Source organism: Apis mellifera, linkage group LG6 (assembly GCF_003254395.2).
Source record: "Apis mellifera strain DH4 linkage group LG6, Amel_HAv3.1, whole genome shotgun sequence".
Lineage (NCBI taxonomy): Eukaryota > Metazoa > Arthropoda > Insecta > Hymenoptera > Apidae > Apis > Apis mellifera.
The window spans coordinates 4,308,596-4,326,436 of record NC_037643.1 but is presented as its reverse complement, the minus strand read 5'-3'; the positions used below and the strand labels follow the sequence as shown (position 1 = coordinate 4,326,436).

The 17,841-nt window shown below is 33.8% G+C and overlaps 1 protein-coding gene and 1 long non-coding RNA gene across 4 annotated transcripts in view; one reads left to right on the top strand and one right to left on the bottom strand.

The window, feature by feature from the left end:
* Window positions 1-17,841, top strand: part of LOC409786 (jazigo) — a 189,278-nt gene that overhangs the window by 105,844 nt on the left and 65,593 nt on the right. Inside the window, exon 1 of one of the 3 annotated variants that reach the window (XM_026441390.1) lies at window positions 10,509-10,793. The exons of the other annotated variants lie outside the window; for them this stretch is intronic. Within the exon in view, the coding sequence (XP_026297175.1) occupies window positions 10,780-10,793 (14 nt within the window). The 5' untranslated portion in view covers window positions 10,509-10,779. Of the gene's footprint in view, window positions 1-10,508; window positions 10,794-17,841 lie in introns of those variants that run through there. 3 annotated transcript variants of the gene reach the window in all.
* LOC102656855 lies at window positions 15,444-16,435 on the bottom strand. The gene is made up of 2 exons (XR_408828.2): window positions 15,833-16,435; window positions 15,444-15,712 (listed from the first exon to the last, which is right to left on the bottom strand). It is a non-coding gene; the product is annotated as an uncharacterized LOC102656855 (long non-coding RNA).

Sequence of the window (17,841 nt, the reverse complement as noted above, 5' to 3'; positions counted from 1 at the left end):
ATATCCAATAATTTCGAAATTAATATCTTACATTTTTAACGATGACGTATTTTTTAATTATTGAAAATTATTTATTTTGGAACTTATTACATATTCTTGTATTCTAAAATTTCCATACTTATTAATCACTTTATCAATTTTTCTTCTTTTACGATTTCTCTTCTCTGTTCTCCAAAATTTTCATCCACGGAAATCGTATGAAATTTCGCCAGATCTTCTCAATCCGCGATCTCTATTTTTCCTCCCACTCGGCAAACAAACAACACGATACGATTTTCTTTTAAAATCGTTCTGAATTTCGCGATCACGGGAATTGCTTTGTTCTCCCGAAGTTTGAAAAAAACCACTCACCTTCTGTTTTCTCTCCTCGGCCATTTTCCTCGTAGGATGATCGGAAATCGGAGATGCACCGGATCGCGCGCATCTGCAACTCGTAACTTTTTTACGAGTAGTTTGATAAACTTTTTTTTTTTTTCCTTTCCTTTTCTCGAAGCACAGCTACGAATAGCTCGTGGATTCGGTATAATTCAAAAGTTTTTACGGAAACTGCGTTGCCGGCCGACGTGTTTACTAGATGCCGAAGCGCCATTTAGTTTTTGAAAGAGAACGGATAATACGCCCACGAGCCAATTGCTCGCTTGTAGGAAACGAAACTATAAACATTTTCACAGTTGAGATAAAAGATTTTTAGTTTTATTTATTCTCAACAATTTTCCAATGATAATTTTTCGCTCTCTTGATATTCCAGCTTCATTTAAATATCGCGAGTCGAAAGGAGTTATAAGAAAATACGAATTAAAATACGATAATCTTGATTATTTATAAACACTGTTTCGATTTAAATATTTATAATTTCATGCAAATACAGACAGGCAAATGAAAATTTTTGAAATGATCTCAATCGTTTAGATTATTGCCGCAAATAATCCTGATCCTGGATGGAAAACCCACGATTCGATCAAGTATCAATTCAAAATAGAATGAATTTAATTTATTCTATTTGTAGATCAAATACTGTTACTTTTACTTTTTTAAACAATTTATTATTTAAAATTATTTAATTCAGTTTCAAATGTAACAATTATCCTCTTTTATTAAGCGAATCTTTTCGTATTTTCTTTTCTCTTCTTCTCCACATCATAAAATATATCGAAACAAAAACGCAAGAGACTTGATTCGTGAATCAATTCAATTCCACCAGCCGAAATCCAACATTATCGATATCCTTTGTGCGATATTCAAGCAAGAAAGAATCGTCAGGTGAAAGGAAGCAGGGCCTTAACGCGTAAATCAAACACGTTAACGGGACGGTTAAATTGTTTTGACCGGTGCTAAAACGATTTCGGTGTTCCAACCGTGGAAAAACGTGACCATGAAGAGTCCACGATTAAGAGGAGGCTCGCAAGATTAAGCCACGATGAGCCCTGTTCACGAGAAAAAGAAATGCACCACCGTTTTACGATTGAATTTCAGCACAACTTCTTAAAGAAACGGGTAAACGATAATCGAGTTATCTTCTGTGATGGAATTTGGATCAAATGAAAATGCATTGTCCCTGCAATAATGATTTAATCAAAAGATTTTGTAGAGGAAATTATTTAAGAAGTGTAAATTTCGAAGTAGAATGTATATAATCTTATAATGTATACAAAAATTTAGTTTGGAAAGTTTTATGTAAGGAAAGATTTATAGGTTTAATTGATCAGTGAAATATAATGATCGAACGTGGCAATAAATATTTCGTGAAAAATAAACTTCACTTCCCTTACAATCTAAATACTTGAAGAAGATATCTCCCTCGATTCTTCCTCCACAAAAATCTTTCCTTCCGAAAACTACGTTTGCGAAAAGAGAAATAAAATCAATTTACCGTCGACGATTCACAATGCGAACGTAAATTCAACAGTTTGCTTCCGTCATCCCCGTCGACACGTCTCGAATTTACATTCAACAAGTAGCTCCTCCACAACTTCTCGTTCCCTCTCCTCCTCTTAGAAACGCCCTTTCTAATCGCGTCACAGATTCAAACGTCGAATTTCTTTTGGGGACAAAGAAATTTTGGGTGAATAGAGGTGCTCGGAGCAAGCAATGGATAACCGCGTTAATGGCGTTGCATCCGGAACACGTGTCCCGCTCAACGCCTCCTTTTGACACCTTCCACGTGTTTGCCCGTGAATACGTTGAAAACCGGAAGGAAGGGCGAACGTGACGCATGAGAAATCGCCATGCGGACAGCTAAGAATAACTGGCACCTATTTCCATCCAGATATCGGCTATATTACGATTCTGATACGGAAAGATATTTTTGGAGAGTAATAATTCGCGTGCAATTTTCGTTTGGTCAGCTTAAAAAGGTTGGAGGCTTCTTTATTTTCTGATTTTTTAACGGTTTAATTCAATTTATTATGTTCAGAATGTAAAACTTTCTTGTAATTGAAATTATAATTTAAATAATTTGATTTAGAAAGTGGAATTTTTATTCGGTTAATTTGATACGTTATTTAATTTATATGTAATTTGAGAAATTCTATTATTGTATAAGTTATATAATTTTCTTCTATCTCTCTTATCTTTTTGTTTCTATTTTCTTCATCAATTCTTTAAAAATATCTACTTAATATTTGTCGATTGAATTTTTCTTAACTTTGATAAATTATCAACTTGTTAATTGAAATCAATTTTGAATGATAATGTTAGAAATTAATTAATGTTTTTTTTTATAAAATATCTCTAATTATGCTTCAAGAAAGAAGGATAATGATGATGCTATTAAATCTAACGGATCTTAAAACATTATCATATATCACATTGTAAATTATCGAGATATATCTTGTTTTTTTTTTCTTTTTTTTTTTAATTTTAACATTCAATATCCTATATATATTCCATATATAAGACATATTCTCACCAAGCAGAGATCCCAGATACATGATTGTTTATATTCGTTCTAAATCCACGTAAGGAAATTTCTTAGAAATTAGCAGGCAGAAACTAACGTTGCCTCGCTTTGTAAATACCAAACAATCCATTGATACGACGTAAGTAGAGAATTACCTTTAGAACATCCTTGACCCAGACGTGTGGAAATATTATATTGTATTGTAAAAACAGTAACTGTAAACTTGTGAAAAGAATTCTGGGAAAGATCGCAGAGAATGAGCTTGAGAGCCAAACTGTTAATTGTGATTTTGCTTGTGTACATTTTTATTCTGATACGTTCAGATTCCATATAAATTCGGAATTTCTCCTCTTCAGATTTTTCTCGTTCTCAAATAACAAGATATGATAAGATATAATTATATATTTAAAACAAATACATATTAGAATATTCTTGAAATTAATATTCTTGTTGATTAATAAAATGTTATTAGTTTTGCAAATGATTTACTTTATCTTTTAACTTTGCATTATATAAAATATTTTATAATCAGTATTCTTTCTAAAGCTTATTTCAAATCATAGATACATCTCTTATCTATCTTTTATTTCTTATCAGAAGTTTAGTAAATCTCTTAAACATTTCTCGTGATTTATGAAAAAAGAAATGAAGAGTAAAATCTAGAGAAGAGAAAATATTAGAGTTTTTTTACGTTTCTTCAACTTTTATTGAAGAATATTATTGAATAGATTTTTATGATTCTTATTAGTCTATTTTATTAACATCCCTTTTAGGAAAAGGAAATACAATGAATTGATTAAAATTTGATTACGTCCTAATGTGTAGAGTGTAAAGATGTATGGAGAGTAATTTATTGAACGGGTCAGGGCACGAATATATCGATATCAGAGATTACAGCTATCAAGTGATTAATTGTCGCTGTATTAGTTACCGCTAGTGCGTAACGGCGTCGATTAATTTTCGATTCGACGCCACTCGTTTGATGTTCCGTCGAAAAACAGGTTTCGATAATATTGATAATAGCGTGACTTTTAAAAGTTAATTAGGAAAGTTACTCGTATGATCTTCTTCTTTGAACGATTTATTTAAGAGATTAGATCATTGATTTTTTTGTCCAAGTTGTAAAAATTATAATGAACTCTTACATTCTCTCGTTCGTTTTTCTCTTACAAAGATCGATATTTTTATATTGGACATATAGTTGGAATGAACGTAAATTCAAGAAAGAAATATATTTCGACTCGATCGTACCATAAACTTTTTATATCTTGACAAAAGCAACGATTCTTGAAAAATCGAGACATCTTTGTGTATCTTCGTCAATTTAAAAGAAAAAAAATAGACCTTTGAAACGAAAGGATAGAATATTTCTTCTGAGTGATTCGTTGAATACGATCCAGAATTGATTTTGTTTTCGTGGATTCGAAGAAATTCTGTTGTTTTCGATAAATGATATCCTTGGAGAAATACGAACGAAATGACTCTCGTGATTTATTTAAATATTTTTAGAATAAGAGATTTTATTTCTCGCTAAGTTTCGAGAATTAAAATGTATAGTTAATAAAATGAAATATAATTTAAATGGGCAATTATTTTGTTTTTTTTTATTATTATTGGAAATTAAGAAGAAAAGTTTATTTTTACAATTGTTAATTTTCCAATTGAAAAAAATTTCGTCACAAATTATGATTTTCGAAACACACAAAGAATCGTCAAGTATTTTATTATTATCAGTTTGTTGAAAAACAATTGTTAATAAAAATGAAATTACAAATTTTATTCTAGGGTTTTTTATTTTTGATGCGATTCCTTAATAAACTAGAAATTGAAGAATTTTATCTACATTCCATTATAACAATCTTTTTATCGTATCGTACATTATCATTGTAATAGAATATTAAGAACAATCCTTGAGCTTTGTAATTTACGTTACCGCTCGTTGCACGTTACGTGGGAACTTTTTTTTTCCCCCTTTTCGAAGGGTTACAAAAGAAGTTTGACACGAGCTCTAAAGTGTAATCGCCTTTTCTGAACAAAAGAACGGTGGGGCGTCGACGTTGAAGCGGTAAATTATCAAAAACAATGAAGGGAAAAGGCGCAGTCGACTCTTGGACTCGGTCCAAAATAAGATCAAAACGTGGAAGCTTCCTGGGAAGAGTTGAGGGGGAGAAAAAACGACGAATTAAAAGAATTAAAAAGTATTTAACGAAACTGTGATAATATTTAATTAATTAATCGTCAGATATATCAATTAAACGTCTTCAAAATAATACACAATAATAAGAAACTTGATTACCTATCTATCAATTATCTCTAAATATTCGATATCATAATGATTCTCAGAGCAGAATTCTACTCCATTAAATAGTTATTCGTTCGTGTAATTTATCGTCGGTTAATTGTATCGACAAACGATTGATGATTACGAGAATTTCAAAGTTCAATAACTAGCGTCAGTCTTCTATTTAAATTTCTAATTACAGCCAATCTTAATGCAGTTTTTCCTGCGTCTAATCATCAGCGTAATTATTTTATTCTTTTAACATTGATGTTACAATTTCTCTATCGGTTAAATTTTATTGCGCATTGGAATTCTGCGTAACAGAACATTGCGGGAAGTCGGTATGGAAGCTGTATTCTAAACGAATCGCCCGTCTGGAACAGAAACTCTGAGATACGTATCGCGCCATCTTAGCTAACAACCGAAGATTAACGATTTGCTTTATTCGCGAGTATCCGGTCATCCATAGTGAATGGACCATGGTATTAGTCCTCTGCAAAAGGGAAAATTTCACGTGGATAATTGAAAATGGAAAAAGAAGGAAAGAAAGAAAAATTCAAGAGAATCATTCGAACGAAGGAATTTGGGGTAGTTACTAATTTGAAAATGTTTTAAAGTAGTTGCAGTAATTGTGTTTCTCGGGTTCGCGGGAAAATTAATGTGACTTCTAGCCAGGTGAATAAAGAGATAGACCGTGTGATTTATGGAGGTGTCGTTTGAGGTCGTTGGTTGCAATGGTGGAAGAGTTTAGGAACTGTAATTAGATTCGAGTCGTTCTTTAGTTTTTCCTCTTTGTTTCTTCTTCTTCTTCTTCTTGATAAATTCTTGACATTGAATAGCGTGCCTATTTATTTCTCTGGGATACAGTTTTTAAATGGAAACATTTGCATTTAAAATTTCCCCTTCTTCAATTTTTATCAATCGTGAAAATATCCTGTGTAAGTATCTGTTGAAATCATTTCGAATTTTCTGTATTGTTGATTAATTAATTTAGAAGAAAGCTTTTAACTATTTAAGATTATTGATTGATTTAATTTAGGAGAAAGCTTTTATAACAATGGAATTGGAGTATATTATCGATAACAATATTATGACGAAATACGATTTCTTCAATCGTGAAATATGACGAAGCATTGCTAGCAGGAAAATTTAAATTTCTTTTTTGAATTCAAAAGATAATCTACTATGTTCTTAAGAAACAAATTTTCATTAAATTTAAATGCTTACGTGATAATCTAATAAGAACAGAAACTTGAAGAAATAAAAACTGTTGTGAGTTCATGAAATTTTCATGAATTGAAATGAAATTTATTTGTATATATTAATATTTATCAACGAGATTTAGAAAAATATTACGTAAATATCATTTATGCAATATGATAATAATAATCTGATATCAAAAGGATATCAATGAAATCTCCATATTCTCGAATAAGAAATAATCCATACATTATTTTGATCAGTTTAGAATGAAACAATATTAAAAAATATTGCTGCACACACGATTGTATAATATAGCATAACTATTCTCTCGCCGTTAATAATTTCCTTTTCTAAGATTTACCTGTGATGAAGTGCGTATATATGAATAACACGAATGTAATTATCAACCATAAAATGAGGAAATAATAGTAAACATTGCACAGTATTCGCTATTGTTATTCGTTACGATTGATTATCATATAACTAACGATATAATATTCCTGTAATAATTGTCAGTTATCCGTTAACAACTCGTTAAATGTGGCAAATAATTGGTTGCAATATTAATTTTATTTTTTTAAAAAAAAAAGAAGGAAATATAAAATTAAATCAAATTTTCTTCATTGTACGAGATAGATTTATTTCTTTTCACGATAAATCTTTCTTCAAAGTCATTTATAACAGTGTCGAGAGTAATCCTGTTAAACGGTGATGCTAATGAACTCTCTTTGAATCACTTCATTTGCGGATCATCTATGATCTAACGTTCGTAGAGGAATTTCGTTTCTTTACGAAGTGTTGAACATTTGCCCTGTTTTTCCTGGGTTAATTATCGAGCTTTTAAACACTTACACGCGATTAAGTCGAATTGTATTATGGTGGAAAGGAAATTTGTACAAATTGATCTTGGTATCGTAATTTCTTCTTCTTTATTAAGGCGAGGAAAATAATAATTCTTATCTTCCTCCGTTCCATGTAATTATTCGATATTATATCTCCAAGATAGGATTCGAATTATCTTTCAGAGGCATTCAATATCTCGAAAGTTTTAAATTCTTCAATCAATAAGGATTGATGTTACTCGACTTTTCAATCTTCCAATTACAGAACAATTTTTCAAGGAAACACTTCCTCCCTGATCTCGAACGAGACGAGGCTAAGCCAATAACTTAGAGGAAGTTCTTCAGTTTATTAATCTTGCATGGAATTGTTTTCCCGGTCTGTTTGTAATAAGGAAATGTTTTGCAGCAAATCAATTTTTAACAAAGTTACAAACAGAAGTTTCATCCCCTAATAGTTTTAAACTTGATTGCAAAGAAAAAGTATCGTATTCTTGGAAATTTCACTTATTTACTTGAAAATCGATCCTCTTAATATAGATCCTCTTTTAAAACGGATTTAATAAATTATCGCAAGTAAGTTTATTACATTCTTTATCGTTATTATCAATAGAGTATTTAAAAGAAAAAATGTCTTCGTAGCAGATATTATTTTTCGTGAATAAGAACACGATTAAAAATTATGCGAAACGACTGGTAAAGTAAAATTAATCAAGCTTCACGAAATAATATTATTATCCTTCATTATTCCCTCTCAAAGAGGCAAACGCTCTTTCGTATATTAATTTCACCATTCCAGAAGTAATCGTTATCAAGTAACGCAAGTTCTTGCTGTGCGTATATATCTGTCATCGGCCACGCAAGATTAAATTGGCGCGTGTAGAACAGATTACTGCAACTTACGCAACGGAAAATAGCTCGAGAAAATCGTTGGCTCGAATACATTCACCCTCTCTTACTCAAACGGACACACAAGAAACATCCTTCTTCAACGGACCGTAAAATTCTTGAACAAATCACTCACGAGACAGAAATTCAAATCTCGTTTCAAAATCTCCCCGATATACACCTCTATCGAAATTGCTATCCGTTTCGAATATCATAGAAATAATATTACAAATCGATAACGATCGCGATCCCATTCATCGCGAAAACAGAGGAATAAATTACGATATCAGCGAGCGAACGGTTGTCGAAAGAAGTCGCATAAATCAGAAACGATTAAACGTATACCTCGTTACAAAAAGGAAAAAAAAGGAAAGGAAAGAAAAAGGAACACAATCATCAGCCCAGCATTCTGGGAAGAACGAATTTTCGAAGAAACGATCCTCCGCAATCTGCCGATTAAAAAAAGAAAAAAAAAGAATTTGAAAAACTGGGTCGCAGATCGAATCAATTTTTTAAAGACCATAAATTGTAACCAGTGCACGCATACATTTATAATCTACACGAGTATCAGAAGCATGGTTTACAGTCGATCGGTGCGCTGGCCGGTCTCGATTCGAAAAGCGAAATTGTTGGGGAGTTGGCGCCGTGAGATCGCTCGACCTCGACGTGCCCTAAGGGCCTTGCAGTGAAATTGCATGCGTAATTACTGGAGCGTGGACGATACCACGGGCCGCATTGCATATATCCGTGTTAAGTAAATTAAACGCTGCCACACTGTGTGCTCGAGCGTCGAGTATCTGTGTCCCCTTATTACGCGTGTACAACGCGTGGTACACGGCTTGTCTACGTGGAAAGAAGTGTGTGTTTACATACGGGGAACCGTGTTGCAAACGCAGTGGAAGGTTGCACAGATTCAGGAACCTGAACATCGATCAGGGGGAGATAGGGTAGAATTTAGAATTACCGCCTCGTTTGCTGAACCGTGTAAGTACTCTCGGCCTGCGGCCATCCTTGGACTGGCTTGAGGATTGAGTTTGGCTCCAGCTATCCGGATCTTCGTTTTCTTTTATTTTTTTTTTTCTTTGCATTTTTGGAGGGAAAGTAGGTAGTTTTGTTTTCGCAACGATGGTGGGTTGGTCTTATTCTGGCGGGAAAGTAGATATGTTTCCTCTAATTTTTGTGTACTTCTTTTCTTTTATTTTTATTAAGGATAAGAAGATAGGTGTATGTGTATATATATTTGATCAGGATAGAAGTAAAATTAAAATGGGGATTTTTTTTAATCGTTTTTGAAATCTTTGATTTGAATAAATGGAATCAACACGATACTTTTCGTTTTCGACTTGAAAATTAACGTTTAAATTCATTTTCATTTTTGAACGGTGCAATTGTTTCAGTATTATGGTTTGGGTGAATATGAAAACGAGATGTAAATTGTCCAGAACAATTCCATTCGGTGTCGAATGGAAAGCGAAAGTTTAGGATTTTGTTTTTCTACACGAATGGCAATCTGGTGACAGTTTGTTGTATTTTTCATCCATTATACTTGCAAAGCGATTTTTTTTATTTATTTTTTTTTAAATTGTAAAACTGTACACGTACAAAGGTGCGTATTCCATATGCAATATACTTCTCATTTACATCAAATTTATACATGTAATTTATTCAAAACACCTCGATACCTGTTTCGTCCATCATTCTGTCAAAATAAACTCGAGGCGACTAAAAGAAACGTCAATTTGAAAAAAACACCTTCGAATTCCGAAGGAAAAAACAATATTACAAGAAAATCATATTCGATATCTAAAATACATATAAAAGTTCCTTCTTCCATCAACCGACTTGAAAAAACCAATTTACCAATTCCCTCCTCTTGGAGAAGCAAAAATATCTTCTTCTAAAAAAGTAATACACGATGACGAATAAATTCTTTCTTCGCGAATGTGCATCGAATTCGAAACTTGGCCCACAACAACTCTAACCCGAATACCCACACACACACACACCTGATCCCCCAGGTATTCCACGGATTTCATTAGCTCCTCGTTAACGCCTAGACGCTTTTATTCATTCAACTCACACCGTTACCCCGTTACGCAATCCCGTGTCCACTTACACTTTTGGCAGCCGGCTTTGGTTCGTTCACCGACGACCAAGCCCTCCTCTCCAGCTGGATTTTCCGCGAACGGCCTACACGTGCACGATTCCATTCCCTCTGTGCCTCCTTCCTTCCTCCTCGAGAGAGAGAGAGAGAGAGAGAGATTGTACCGAACGAGCTGTGTGTACGTACGTATGTACACAGAGCGTGCATTAGTCCGCCAGTCAGCGTTTTGATCTCCCACCAGTTTCTATTGTGGCGAACGCGGGGACCGGGCCGGCAACAGGCCATCTTGGTAGCAGCCAGTCGTTGCTTAGACCTCGAGGACGTCGCGAGTGCTCTCTACTCCTCGCGAGGATCGCGCGGATCCCCCCCTCTCGTGCTCTCTCCCGATATCTTCCTATATCTTGTTGTATTCCATTTTCCTTCTTCCTTTCTTCGTTTCGAGGTGTGATGAATTCGGGTAACAATTGTGCCACAGTGCGTCGATGTTCGATCGAACGAGTAATCCAGTGATTACGGTTATCTGGATCTTTGGGTTACATCGAGGACATGAGACTAAGACCACGGGATGCCACCTTACTGGTAAATTATTCTTGGCCGAATTGTTTATTGGTTTATTGGATAGTTGGGGAAGATTGGGTGTTTCAGTTTGATGGGAAAGTTTGATCGAGGTTTGGGGATTATAGGGTTCTTGCGCTTTTGGGGGTGAATTGATAAGTAGTTACGGTGTTACGGGGGATCGTGTTAATTTTGGGTATTTGGGTTTTTATTTGCAGGGGAGGAAATAGTTTTCTTTAATTCTGCGATAGAGTATCGTTCTTCTATGATCGTATCCTTAATTTGTAGAAATAATTTATATTATTTCTTTTGAATATTTATAATTAATATCTTTTACAGAATGCAAGCGTTAAATCTAAAAACTCTCCAGTGTGCCACTGCAGGGGATTACGTTTAGGTGAATTTTTTTTTCTTCGTCGTTGAGAATGAAGAATTTATTGTAAATATAAAGTCGAATATTTTGAAAAATAATATCACGCGTGGAGCAATACGCCTAAAAATAATTTAAAGTACACAATAATTTAAATCTCACGCGAAAAAAATTAATTTACGATCGTAGATATTTCGTTTGAGTTGCTAAATTTATTTCTTCGAGCCATCTATGCGAATGCACTTTACACTGAATTATTCGCGTTGGCAACTGCGAAATGTTCTAATACTTTTATCACTGATATAAAATATTTCTTAGAATTTTTATCCAGTCTAAAACATGAACGTTATTCCAAATAGATCGTCTACGTTGAATTATTTTATTTTTGTTTAAAAGAACGACATGAGACGGTAGACAGTCGGTAGAAAAATTTGTAAAATATTTTATCCGGTTTTCAAATCTAATTTAGAAAATTTCACTCGTTCCTGTACACTTACATAAACATTTTACTGACTAACTTACATAACTTTGACGCCAATAATACGAACACTCTATATCTCACATCGCATGATTGAGGCCAAAACAAGTAGAAAAATTAGTGTACAAAAATCTCAATCAAGAGATTTACTTGTTAAGCAATTAAAATTCGGATTGATGATGAAGCGAGATGAAAAACAGAAATTAAAGGATAGAGCTATGCCCAATACGAGTAGTCTTAAATTGTTTGCGACTCGATAAATAAGCCTCAATCGTGTGTACATATTTTCGCGTAGAGTATAGAACATTCATTTGTTTACGATAACGTTCTAACCTTCGACGAATTCAGACCTTCTTCTAAATTCCACGAATCGACATACCCAACTAATATTTACATCCATTTACAAGAAAATGGATTAACGTCGAGTCTGTCGTGCCTTTTTCCCACGTCCTTTGTTTATTTTCATCATTCATCCTTATCCTTAAATAGCTTCTCTCTCTCGTAACCAAAGATGAATCATCTTCAAAATTCCACAAGTGTCCCTTGGATATCGATATAGTCGAAAGATCATCGAAAGGAATTCCCACGTAACTCGTGCGTGAAATATTTCCGGCCCCGTCCACGCCAATTATCCGCAAAGGTTGCGGGAGCGAAACGGTTCGCCGGCGCTAGACGCGGCCCCATCAACGATGCAACAGGTGCAAGGGTGCATTTGAATAATTGGAACGAACGGGCGAACGGAGGAGGGGCGGGATATTTCGAGCCGGGGATCGATACGAGCACTAGTTGCTCGATATCGAAACAAGAGATACGGAAGTCGGAGACGAAAATTTAAATTAAATAAAGTAAATTTTGATTTACATGAATTTGTTAAGTTGAGGCAATGTGGAATTAATAGTAATTTTCGTGATTTTTTAGTAATCTTTATAAGTTTTCGTGTGTGCATAAAAATAACTTCAAATTTTTACTAAGTAAAGCCATAGTCTTGTGGCTATTTATACGATTTTTCACGTTTTTTGAATTCCAGTTGACAATGAATTACAATAATGAAGATTGGCAAGAAATTGTTTATCTTATATAATTGTTTTACATACATTCTCTTTGCCTCTTCTTACAATTATTTCGTAAGACAAAATTTTAAAAAAAGTATAAAAAAACAAGTGAATAAAATTCTTTATTTAAAGAAATGGGAAAAATTTTGCCACGAATCATTCTGTACGCTTCGATATAGAATCCTCGAGTTAATGTTTTTTTTGTTCATATTTTTTTTTCTAGAACGCGGCACACTTGAGCCATTAAATTATTCGCTTAATACGAGGTTAATATTTTGTCTCGGCCCCGTTTCGATATAAGAATTGCATATTTGTTACCGGTGAAATTATCTCGTCGCACTTTCCTCCTTTTGCCCGTGAAAAGTGTTCATTCACGGGAAACCAAGCTGCTCGTTCGAGGAGCGGTGCAACTAGTTTCGACCGATTTGGAATTTGTTCCCTGGCCCGGTTTCCGTGGCTTTCAATCGATCGATCGATACTTACCCTGAATAGAATAGATCAATCATTTCCCTCCGCTCGATATGATGGATATAACATCAGCGATGAGGCGACAGTTTTGATTTAGAGAGCAGTTCTCTGAAACTTTTGTCCAGGATTTTTTTTTCAAAATTAACTGGGAAAAGTAGACTTCTTTCCTTTAAAAAAAATCGTTATCCGTTTCTTTTTTGGTAAAATTTTCATTCAAAATTTTCATTTTCTTATTTCGTATTTTTGATATTTATATAAAATTAAATTGTTGAAGCTTTTTAATTCTGACTTGTATAAAAGTAGATTATATTACGATTGGAAATAGAAATAGGGAACAAGGAGTTTGTTCACATATATTCCATTGATACAAGGAATGAAATTATTTAAAATAATTTGTTATTCCTCTTAACATATTTTTACAAATATTGTCAATTGTTACATTTAACCCTCCCTTCCTAACTAACAATATTTCCTAATCAAATTTTTAAATATACAACACGAAAAATCTCTTCACCTTTCGATATTTAATTCAACATTATCTCGATCCATAAATAAAATTTCACTTCTCCTTGAAACAACACCTAATTCACCAGAATATTTCAATAAAATACTTTGTTTCGAAGCTTTCACCTCTTGCCAAACGCGATGCACACGCACGAAACTCTCGTGCTCCATCGCCATCATCGAAGCATCAGCACCCGCGATAAAAAAAAAGAAAAGAAAAGAAAAGAAAAGAAATCTTCGTACAACTCGTCGATAAACAAGGTGAGAAGCCGAGAGAAGATTTCGTTTCGAAACGAAAGTTCCCATTGTGTCAACCCTTCGAGCCGAAACTTGACGATCTCTTCCCTTCCCCTCCCTCCCCCGCAATCACGAAACGGTTCACGATCCGATGACACCACCACGATCCTTCGTTTCCTTGACTTTCACTTCGCGCTTCTGTATCTTCGATCGCAGACCGTGACTCGACTGCTTCGAAAACTCGGCTCGTTTCTTTCTTTCTTTCTTTTTTTTTATTCGTCCCTCGTTTCGAAGCACGAGGATTCGTCGAAGTCGTATAACTCGGGTGTCGTCATTTTATTTTTCTGCAAACGTCGTCGAAAAACGGAAGGGAAGCGTGCCATCACGAGCACGCGTCGATCGATCGATCGTTGATCGAGCGTTCGAGCGATCGCCGCTTGAATCCCTGATCATCGAACGCTCGAGTCGAATGCAGAAGGGACTGCAACCAGGGTGGGGGTGGAGAGAAGGGGTGGGGACAATTATGCCACGTTTGAAAGATCGATTTGAAAGATGACGAGTCTCGTGACTGATAATGAATATTGATGGATGTGGTGGATGAGAGAGAAGTCGTAATTATTTTCGACGGTTTTTATTTTTCTTTGCTTCACGTTCCGGATTTTGTATTTTGGAAGGAAATTGATTTGATTAAAAATGATGAATCGTTAAACGATGTCGAGTCAATTGTAATTTGAATAATTCGCATTGTGTTTTAAATTAAAAATTAAATAGATCAATGTTGTTGTGATAATATCGAGATCTTCGAAGATTGATAAAACGTTTAACTAATCAGACAGACAGCGGTGTCTGTGCAAATCCATGAAATCGTCGTTTTCATCGAGCATTCAATTCTCTTCGTCGCGATCACTAGCTCTAGATTCTTTGCTGATCGACAGCAAAAGAAAATCTCTCTTTCTTGCTTTTTTTTTTTACCATTTATTTGATTCCAATCCGTCGCGATTGTTACTTCTGAATGAACCACGAACAGTTTTATATACCACAATCGTGATTCGCTTATCGGCAAAAACTTAAATTGTCATCGAGTTCAATTCGTTTAAATCAATTCGCCTCGAATTCTGTGAAATTTTATAATTCGAAGAAGAATATCGGTTAATTTAATTCTTCGAGAGATTTCGATACGTTTATTCAATTAAACATGTTTATTTGATTTTAAAAAAAAAGAAAATAAATAAATTTCCTTCCAGATTTTATAAATATTATTTTATGATTAATTATAAAATAAATTATTAACGTCATATAGAATGAAAACGCGAAACAAAGATCAGATTTTATTAAATTTATAAACTGCAGAAATTAGTTCACATCCATCAAGTTTAATATTCATATGAATTCTCAGAGCAATTTAATAAATGGAATAACGTTTGAAAAATAAACATAGGAACGAAAGCATATTATTATTCAATTTATTTCACTCACTGAAATTATATCATTGTTTTACAATATCTATTTCACATAAAATTGAATAAATAAAGTTTCCATCCGCGTTTCAAATTAAAATCATCACGTACAAATCTCCACTATTTAAATTTTATTACAGTTATTAATTGCAATTACAAATTTGCAAAATTACTGCCTCATTTCAACATCAGTTACAATCGAATATAAATCACCACCATTATATCATGAATATTCATTCACGTATAATATTTTTCTCTCATCTATTAGAACAATATACTGACAATTGCCAGTTAAAAATCACGACACTCTGTATACAGACACAATCATCTTCTCTTGACTCCATCTTCCACCATGGATTCCCTCTCGTCCCTTTAAACTTACATTAAAATCACATATCATATCATTAATTAAAATAATTTCTCTATTAATTGCAAATAATTAGAAACAATACAAACAATCTAACAATACTACAATCGTTACATCATCACGCAATCACCTTGAATCTTCATCCTTCGCGAATATTCACAGTTCACGAACTCATTTCCACCCGTTCTAAATTGAAAATTCTAATTATCCCATGCACACCAGAATTATCCCAGAATCCAGCTGTTGGTGACGAGGAAGCGTCGACTTAATTATAAACGGGGGAATTAAATCGACCGCGTAAAAACGCGTCCTCGGCTTACAGAACGCGTCCGCATTCTCCGCTCCGTGGTTACCAACTCCGTCGTCGATTTAAATACCACCGTACCAATTAGAGGGGTTAATTCGTAAGTGATTTATGGCCTGAAAAGGGGGAGAGGGCGCGTCGGCCGTGGATTCTTGCGCAATCGTTCGTTTTATCGGCCGGGGATTATTTATTTGGCGAGCGTTAATCGACCGTGTCCCCTTGTGCCCGCCACGTCGAATTCCGGATATTTGGGGGAACCGAATCGACTGGTTCGTCCCGGCGATAATTAATTCGTCGTCCAACCGTGTGTGTGTAAATCAACGACTACGACCTTGGTTGGAGCCAACCGGTTCGTGTGGTAGCAAAAGTCTGGCCAAGTCGAAAGTCGTTGCTACCCGGTTAAATTTTCTGTATTTTGCGAAATGAATATTTTTCATACGGGACGAACCAATATTTTCTTGTTATTCTTATGGAAATTTCGCGTGTGTGTGTATTTTTTTTAATTTTATTCTCGTATCATTCTTGTGATTGAAACGAAGGATTTAATTTGGTAAATCCTTGTTCGTGATATTTTTTAACTTTGTGCTTTAAAAAAAGAATTGATTATACCAATTATGTGAAATAATTTTTAATAAATTTTAAAGATTATTTTGCAAACTTTAGAAAAAAAAGTTTTAAATTATATAATTAGGATTGTTACAGATTTCTCCAGTTGTATTATTAAACTAATTTGTAGTAATAGTATGCACATTATTTTCCATAATGTATAATTTAATCATAAAATTATATTAGTTACAAAGTCTTGTTTATATTAGGTAGATTATAAAATTTATTTTTATTTAGTGGAATTTCACTTTACGTACTCAAAATTTAAGTCTTCGAAATGGAATGAACGTAATCACATTTAATAGATTAATTTCAATACGTTACTGATAATTGTATTCAATGAATAATTTATTTTTACAATTTACTGGTTCAATGAGGAAGCAATAAATATTGTCTGTAATAATTAATTCCTCATTGATTCATACATTTTCATGATGCATACTGTTACTTCAACCCAGATATACTTGTTATTCTTCTGGAAGAATAATTGAAACGATCCTACGTTCGTAAATAAATTTTCCAATTTTTGCTCTTATTAAATATCCCTTTTTAAACTATTAAATTTAATCGAACGTATTAAAAATCAATAAAAAACATTAGAATATTTATTAAAGATTATTGTTCAAATATTTCTTTTATTTTTTTTATGAGCGAACAATAATATATAATAAATAAGAAGAGTAGATCGAAAAATGTCCATGATACTGCACTTGTTGATTTTCGAAAGGAATTTTGTTTTCGAGCCTAGTGACTCAATTCTTGGCAAATATCTTTAAAACGGCTTTATTTCGGTGCTTTGTTGTTTCACCCGCGTTTCTTACATAATTCGACTCCTCGAGAAATCGAGTTTGAGAATGAGAGTCATCCGAATACAGATCGTTTCGCAATTAAAAGTGGAAATCATGGAGGTGATACGAGATAATATTCAGGTTCATAACTTATCTCAGAATTTATGAACCGTTGGTTTACTCTGCTTTGATGTTCTCGAGGTTCTTGTTAAACTTACGGTTGAAATAACTAGAGGCTTTTGGCTTTGAGATGAAAATGACACGACTTATCTTGAAGCATAGTCGAGTTCGTTACTTTTGTAATTATGTTTACTGAGGAAACTGTGGTGTAGGTTTTGTAATTCCTTTCGTATGTATACAGCCATGTTTGAGATAAATTATCACTTCATTAAGTACTCATTCTATTAAATTATTTTATGGTATAGGTGTCAATATTTTTTT